At 52.6% G+C, this 8,618-nt stretch overlaps 1 protein-coding gene across 1 annotated transcript; it reads left to right on the forward strand.

Annotated features, from left to right (window-relative positions):
* Positions 1-3,942: 3,942 nt before the first annotated feature.
* Positions 3,943-8,033, forward strand: K489DRAFT_381340 (uncharacterized protein). Its single transcript, XM_033605094.1, has 3 exons — positions 3,943-4,726; positions 4,796-5,815; positions 5,879-8,033. The coding sequence occupies exons 1-3, from the start codon at positions 4,349-4,351 to the stop codon at positions 7,532-7,534; spliced, it is 3,054 nt and encodes a 1,017-aa protein (XP_033458382.1). The 5' UTR covers positions 3,943-4,348; the 3' UTR covers positions 7,535-8,033.
* The last annotated feature ends 585 nt before the right edge of the window (positions 8,034-8,618 follow it).

Genomic DNA, 8,618 nt, shown 5'->3' on the forward strand with positions numbered 1-8,618 from the left:
AACTCGAGATGAGCACCCCTTGCCTCAAATGATATTGAATCTCCAGTCTTCAGTTTTACCGACTAGGGATAGGCCGGGACTGTTCCCTGACCAATGGAATATGCAAATCTGGTTGATGGCACCAGCTCGAGCGTGGTGTAGAGACTGGTCTGCTTGAATGGCAAACAGTGGGACATCTCATGTCCTCCTGCCGCGCGACGGAGTTTGTTTCGGCAATCAATGTAGTGAAAGTAGCAAAATTCACGTCGGTGCCACTCAACCAAAGATTGGCGTTCTGGGCACCAAATGGCAGCTGGTCCAAAAATCTGCGGGCGAAGTGAACGTTCTTTATCGTTGTAAATATGTCAACCTCGCACTCAGGTCTCGATCTATCTAGTGAACATCGGTCTAGCTGTCCTGGAAGCTTCCAACGTAAGCGCGATGGGCACCGATGTGTTCGTCTCTACGATTAAATACACGACCTTGCAGCGATGGTCTTATAACGATTCTGCTCTCATCATTGTCTTCTTCGTCTTCTTTGTTACGCTGGGCGGCCAATGTTGCTAGGGTTAGGGTTTGGGTAGACCACCACAAAATATCATATTTTCAAACCCCTCGCATGTGCATTGCATGTTACATGCCCGCACAGGAGTTCATCACAACCTAGACCCAGCCTCTGCTCGCCACTGTATATGATGCAATACCCGAAGGCTGCACCATTGGTTGCCGCCCGCGATCGTGACAATCCTCCGACGAGGCAACAAGATTTGTGTTCCCCGGCTTGAACGTACATGACCCAAGGGCAAATGGGCAGCTCAGAGGTAAGCGGTACCGTCTAGACGAATGTTCACGCGGAAATGGAAGGCAAGGACAACCATCGCATGGCGGACGCGTGGAACCATTGTTTGCTCGCTATGTGACAGGAGCGGACGTACCGCATCCGCGGCCTGTGACCCAAAAGAAAGACGTATAGTTTGGTTGTTGTCTGCCACCACTTGGTTTTACCCGGCCTTCCGAACCACAGGTCGAAGGACGACCTTGCCTGAGCGAATTGCAAAATCCGACGCCACGCCGCGATGACACGCGTATATATGATGGATCTTTTCATATTATCTACATCCTGTTGCCCGCTGCCGAGGAGTGGAGCCGCTGAAAGCCGAAGCAAATGAATAATAATCGAAGGCTGGTGAGTGCAGGTACGATCATCACATACCTGCGGTACCTGCAGACCTGGAACAGCCTGAGGCCCACTGTGGACGCAGGCACACGATGCTACATGAGAAGATTTCCGATGCCCAGGTGAGAAGCTTCTCTCAAGGTTGTCACTGTCAGCTTTCTCATGCACGAGCCCCCGCCGACCTAGTCCCGTTATATTCAGTCTATCTACGCCACGGCGTGTCGTGCGTTGGTTTGAAACACTCGCGCGTTGTGTATCGGGAAGACGAGCTTGTAGGAAATCCTGCTGAAAATGACAATCTTTTACGGCATCGAGTCTCGACCTCCGACTGCTTCCTTCGTCAGGAGAATTCGTGGAAGGTGATAAGTGTGGTTATCAATATGGGAATCATGCTGTGCTCCACGCGGCTGCTGTACCATGGGACAGTAGACTATTGAAGTCAAATTGAAATGCCCAATTTACCCCGGGGACCACTCTTGTCTACGAGACAATTACCTGTACATACAACAGCATATATTCTGATGCTGCACTGTACGTGACGAGCGTAGTTATCATTTTTAATTCGGACATATTCAAATAGCATCGTTCACACATTTCGGACATATTCTTTCCGAATGATGACTTGGACACTCATTTTCTCCAGCGATCGGAAAATTCTTTTGCGCGATCAATGATGAGCGCTGCATGGCCCTACATTACTGCAAGACTACATTAGCAAACGAGCTTTTTCTCCTTCCCCCCGGTGTCGCATATCGTCAAGCTGCATGCACATGCATCTATCGTGCCCGCTCTAATGCAGGGACGGAGAAAAATCTCCTTGCCCGTTGATGATGATGCACTTACAGATGATGCGGATGGGCATAGGTGAGAGGAATTCTGTCTGCAAGAGCAAATATGTCCTCGATTCCGGCGTTTTGTGATGGAATGATGGCGCAAATAATGCAAAGATGGCTGGGACGTCTGAGGCATCATGCCCGAGAGTGGAGATAATCTTCGTCTAGCACATTCGACACCGCATCCACCTCGACCCGGGTACGGATTGTTGAGGTCGAAGTAGAGATCGCGCCGCGCTTTGAAGGAAAGCTGTGAGTCATTGACACTTCTGCTGCATTGTTAATGCGACTATGACGGTGAGATCCATGGAGCAAAGAATTCGTTTGAGGGCGTGATGAAAATATTAGGAACGCTCAATAGATACCATTCCGGTCTCATACTGACGACAGATCGCGTCAATATCCTGTGAGCATCGTTTCTGATGAGTAATGTGCTTGGCGTTACACCTTCGGTTGGACACAGCCTGGGCGGGGGACTTTCCAAAACCCGCATCCCGGAAACAAGGCAGGCTTTCCCCAATCCTGCCACGTTAATTCCAGTCCTCCAGAACAGTACCTGACGCTATGCAATTGAGTACAGACCGGCAAGTCTGCTTGCAGGAGATGTCGGCAAGAAAGCATATATGATGTACTGTACGAAAGAGATAGCGGGTGTGGGACCATGTGCATGTCGTCGTCCCTCGAAGCCAGTCCCACTGCACGATGCTGCCATGTCTCCAACGGTTTTCTCATCCCTTTGGAAGTAGTCTGAAGTTCCGTATGCTAATTTGGGGGACTTTCCTTTCCAACACGCCCGCTTCGTTTGATCATCCCACGTTTGATCTTCATTGTTGTGATTGAGATTATCGTCGCACTACCTCGAGTTTCACGACTGAGCGTTGTTAGTGCCGCGTAAAATGATTTATCAAATGCGCAATTGCTACGGTGTCTTGTAACACAGGCTCAAAATAGTCATCTCGTCGCGAGCCGCGGCTGGCCTCATTCAGCTCAGTCCGCATGGGCGTCCTCGCCACTGGTTATCATCACATTGATCGTGACCGCATTAGTAATGTCTCACCAACCGGAACTGACGACGAGCGGACGAGTTGCCAGCAAAGGAGTCTGGAAGCATGATGCGCAACGATGTGGACTTGCAGCGCGCAAAGATGGAGGAAATGGGCTAACAAGAACAATGTCTGATTGTCCAGTCGATGAGCGGGCCGCAACGCGCTAGACAAGTTCTCCCGCCGTGTGGCTGCATATGCTTTCCGCTACAGCGGAGACTCCCCCACACCTTCTCTTCGACTTCACACCCTTTCGTCTCAACTTCCGCTTCTCCTTATCGGTTTAGCTTAGGTCATGCCATTCCGCTCCAGCTCCTTTCCAACAAGCCGCCGCCTCTGTCCGCCTCTGTGCAGCACCGAGTCCAACCAAATGCGTCCCAAGGACTGAGGCAGCTGATTCGTATTGTCACGAAACACACATTGGGAATCCGGGCTTGTCCTCTTCCAGCGGGAGTGGTGATGCCCCTGACGTTTCACCTATGACACTGATGCTGTGTGTCCTTCATTCGTCGTCGTTCCATTCCAAGCCCTCACCAGGTTTGAAAACTGTTCGCTTCAACCTGGTTGCCGACTGATCTTCATACAGCATCGCACCCTCTCGGCGCAGGAAAACCAGTACATAGTACCAGAAACACCTGCACCGACTCGGCTCCCACTTTGCCTATCCTGCGTCGCCGCCTTCCACATCATCGCCCGCTTCTTCGAGCTTCCGCTTTGTGTCTCCTCCTCAGCACGTCTTGCTCCGCTTTCTCCTCTGATCTGCAGTGCATTCTGCATAATAAGATAGCTCATCAGAAGTACAGGGAGACTGTACTGTCTCTTCATCCGTCTTCGCCGTTTCTGTCTCACGCACACCTCCAGCTGCTTCCCACGAGGCAGCCATTGGAAAAGGGTCTGAGCACCCTCTTCGCCAGGATCACATTCCTTGCTCCCCTCCACCCGCTGCTGTCTTTCACGCCATAATCCGTGCGAGTTCTCACCAGCAGTAGCTCTTCCGTACTTTTAATCACACCCGCAACGGTCGCTCGCGCTTCCCTCACCCACCTTTCCGTTGCACCCACTACCACCAGTGCGGGCTACGGCGCTGCCGGCTCCATCAGGACCGATATTGAGCACAACCATCATCAACACCACACACTCCCGCACTTGCTTGCCCCCTTCTTCTCTTCCTCTTCAACCTCAGACGGGCGCGAATATCGGGTGTTTGACTGATCGAGTCCGACTTGCCTGGGGCTCAACGTCCTCTTACTCTTCGACCTCTTCGACACATTCCTTGTCGTCGGTGCATCACGACCATCGAGCGTGCGCAGGCGATCATGCTGTCTCACTTCAACTCCAGGCCGAAGACTGGCGAGTCTTCCGCTCTGCGACCTGCCAGTCGCGGACGCGACGGAGATGCCATCGAGGTCCCTAACCGTACCTCATCGCTTCACTCACGCATTGTCGCGCCTCTTCCACAAGCCGCGCCTTCGCCTCGGGGCAACCGCGCTCCTAAGACTTTGACGCATGCCTACATGGTATGCGGTGTTGGACGGGAACCGTCGCAATGGGTGCGCGCCCCAGCACCCGTTCAAGGTAGAATCGGACATATGAAGGGCGCCGTTGGGCAGTTTTGGTTGCCAGAAATTCTTGGTAGCAGCCCACGGCTGGAGCAGGATAATGACATTGCACGCTCGCTTCATGCCGCGATGAGGGTATGTATCGATTCTAAGGGATGTGCCGCAGGAATTATTCGCGACTGACAACCTTGGATTTTTCTCTAGGCCTGTTTCCCTCATGATGTTGAGATTTGCACTGGAGCAAGCCAGCCTCACTGCGTTCACCACGCCTTTGTTCTTCAACAGGACTCTTCTCACACCCTATACGGTATTGCTCTCCGCGTCTGGTCACGCGCCGATGAGAAGCGCGCCGAGACCATTCGCGATCTGCGCAAACGCACCGAGCCTGACTACTACGACAATCCGAACGAGACGTACTGGATCCCGTACTGCCTGTCCTTCTTATCCCGATACCCGTTGTACAATCTCCTTGGCGACTACCTCCGTGGCATGTGGATTCACTGGAACAAGGCCACCAACCTCTTCCACGCGGAAGAGGTATCCCGTATCCTCAGCTTTCCCGCACCGCGTCTGAACGACTTGGTTCGCATCGACATGAAGGACTATGCTTTGTGCTACCAGTTTCCTTCCTCGCCAACGCAATTCCAGAACTTCGCCATGTGGCCACTGTTCTCTTGTTTGTCGATCCCCAACATCGTCGGTGTGCTTGAAGCTGCCGTCTCTCCCACTCGCCGAATCATATTTGTTTCGCACTATCCCGCCATGTTGACCGTGGCCACCGAGACCATTCGCTGCTTGGTTCGCGTTTACGAGTGGAGTGGTTTGTATGTGCCTGTTGTGCACGCGCGACACGCTCGCGAATTGGTGCAAGAGCCGGGTCCATACATTCTCGGCATGACATCCGAATGCCGTACACTCTTCACTGCTCCCTCGGACGCATTAGTTGTCGACCTTGATCGCAACTTCGTCCTCACGTCCAGCCCACCGACTGCGTGGAATGCGCGACAGAGGACCAAGATCATCAACCGTATCACTCAGGCACTGAACGGCGATGTTGCTCCATCTGGTGTGCCACAGCACCTTCGATCAGCATACGGCGGTGGCAAGCTTATCCCGGCTGGTCAAATCATTGTCATGCGCGGTGAGGTTGAGAGCGTTCAGGACCCGAATTGGTGGAACCAGAATGAAGTAATGCGCGTGATGGACCATGCCTGCTCAAAGTTGGTATGTACAACCCTGCACAACGACGAAAATGCTATTCATCGAGTACTAACATTAATCGCACAGGGCAAGAACACTGGCATCAAGGCTGTCCTGACAGGTACCAACAAGAAGCCGCTCATGACCAAAGTCTCCATGCGCCATCTCAACGAAATTGTTCGCGAGCGCAACCAATACTCGCGTGACGCGATGGAAGCATGGCAAGACTTCATCAATCTCAAGGGACGTATGGACACTGAGCTTGCTAAGGTCTCCAAGCGCAACAACTTCCTCGTTGAGGAACTTGAAAGTTGGAAGCAGCAGTTCCTTAAATTCCAGGCTTTCGCTGAGCAGCTCACCAAGGAGACCAACGAGCTCAAGGTCAAGATCGACGGACACAAGCGCGAGAACCGCCGACTCACAACTCTCATCGACCAGCAGAAGGACGACATCAACCGCATCACTGTCCGTCTGTCTGGTACGGAGAAACAGCGCGACGACGCCCTCGAGGCATTGGTACTGCAACAGGAAATTGCCGAGGAGCTCGAGCGCGAACGCAAACGCAACAAGAAGGATCTCTCTGCGTTGCAACACACCAACGCTACTCTGTTGCGCCAACGCGACGAGACTCAACGCGTTGTCTTGCACTTGCGCGCTCTCATCGACGGCCAGGCCCACCACATGGAGCACATTGTCCGCTCGCTCAAGGACACTCCAGAGGCGTCGGAATTTCTGGACGCCGAGGAGGAGGCGCAGAGCCCTGTCTCTGGCGAGTTGAACGTTCCTGCACCCTCCGCTCAACACTCCCCAGCTGCCATTCGCAGCATGTTCAGCATGGGATCTCGGGTTTCATCGCGTGCCAGCACTCGTCAATCGCTCCGCAGCGACATGCACCACGAAGGCGAATCTTCGACACCTTCGGAAACTACGGCTTCCCGTCGTCACTCTTCCAAGCGGTTCTCTGAGCTCAGCATGACTGACGTCGCTGACCGTCACCTTCGCGACAAGACTGACGCCATCGCCTACATCATCCGCAACATTTCCGAGCAGTGTGCTGCCGCAGTTGAAGGTCTCGACCTTGCTCGTCGTGCCGACACCGTTTCATCGGAAGGCGACAACATGGATGACTTCAAGTCACCTGGCTCAATCACTTCGGACAGCCGTGCTAGCCGACGTCTCAGCTCCAAGCGGCCTCTTCGCACCCTTCTCTCACCCGACTCAATGCACTCTTCCAGCTTCTCTCCCGGAGCTTCATCTCCCACTAATGAAGACAACGAGTCAGACTTCGGCGGCTCCCACGCCGATGCCAAATCCGACATTTCCGCCTCCACGGCGTCCTCCTCACCTACCTTCTCCTCATACAGCCAACATCATCGCCACATAAGCACGCAGCAATTGCAACACAATGCAAAACAACACCAGCAGCTGCACGGCGCCGGCAGCACCATCTCCTCAGCCGAGAGCAGCAAGCGCGCTTCGTCCGTGGTCCCTCCGACCCCCGACCTCGTCCATGATCGTGCTAGCACTAGCATGAGCATCGCCTCCGACGGCGTCCTCCACAGCTCGGCGCTCTCTGGCCGATCTTCCATGCAGAGCACCATTGGCGGCGACGGCGGTCCCAAGATCCTCGAAGTCGACGAGACCGACGCTGCGCAGGGATCGCTTGATGTTGTCCCCGAGGAGCCCGTTACCAAGTACATGCTCCTCGAGGACCGCGTGGCTGGTCGACGATTGGAGGGTTGAAGACATCTCTGACACCCTGTTCACGAAAAAGAAATTTGTTTTGTAAACAAGAAAGTCTTTCTCTCTCTCCTTTGTTCTCTGACTCTTGCGTGAGCAAAGCAACAAAAGCCGGAAAGCAGCAAGTCTGAGATCGAAAGGAAGTCGAAAAAGGACGATGTTGCCTATGTGTGAATGCGAGGACGCCGCGGATGTTCTGTTACTACTACAACCATAGTCGCTCGCTCTACGTCTATCTCTCACTACCTCCGAAAGAGGAGGAAACACGGAAGAATGAAAGGAGGTGGAAAAAGAAGAAGAGGGAGAAGAAGAAGAAAAAGAAGAGTCTGCCCAACGGCCATTGTTTTCCTTTTTGCAAGAAGACGTCGGAAGCTCCGGTCTTGTGTCTATTTTAATGTTATGCTTCTCGTACGCGATTGGCACTGTTTGGATTGTCGCCGTTTTACTGTTTAGCTTTAGTTTTCCTCCTCCGTCTGTCTTTAGAATCCCCCAATGTATGCGATCATGTCTGATATTTAATTTCAATATTTCCATTCCACTTTTAAAGTGATGTCGTCTTTTATGAGAACCTTCGTCATTTAATCGTCGTGATAATTGATCGTGATTCGTAACGGTTCGTCTGTAATAAGAAATCATCTATGTCGAATGAATGGCACAGTAAGTAAATGCTCACGACCTTCCAAGGTTTCGAAAGAGTGGTACGCTTATGTAATCTAGAGCTCTCAGCTAACGTCAAACACCAGAGCGCGGTCCACCCCACGGCGTGGTCCACGAATTACGTGTCCATAACAACAACAACTTCAACACGCGATGGCACCATCAAAACGCGTCCAAAAGAGCTCAAACGAAGGGAGTGTACTGCTTGCAATATCAGCTTTCAGATCAGGTGACATAGGATCTGTAAATGCTGCTGCAAAAACCTACGGTGTCTCAAAATCAACGCTGCTTCGGAGATTGAAAGGAAGTCCTGCTCGAGAGGACTATATGCCACAGAATAGCAATCTCACTCCAATCGAGGAGGAGATCCTTCTTAATAGCATACTGAAGCAGGATGCCGAAGGGCTGTCGCCTACGCTTGATATTATAC

This window comes from Dissoconium aciculare, assembly GCF_010015565.1.
Source record: "Dissoconium aciculare CBS 342.82 unplaced genomic scaffold K489scaffold_8, whole genome shotgun sequence".
NCBI classification, from domain to species: domain Eukaryota; kingdom Fungi; phylum Ascomycota; class Dothideomycetes; order Mycosphaerellales; family Dissoconiaceae; genus Dissoconium; species Dissoconium aciculare.

Coding starts and splice junctions, on each gene's coding strand:
- K489DRAFT_381340 (XM_033605094.1), top strand. CDS start 4,349: ATGCTGTCTCACTTCAACTCCAGGCCGAAGACTGGCGAGTCTTCCGCT. Junction 4,727..4,795: donor CGCTTCATGCCGCGATGAGG/GTATGTATCGAT, acceptor ATTTTTCTCTAG/GCCTGTTTCCCTCATGATGT. Junction 5,816..5,878: donor ACCATGCCTGCTCAAAGTTG/GTATGTACAACC, acceptor TTAATCGCACAG/GGCAAGAACACTGGCATCAA.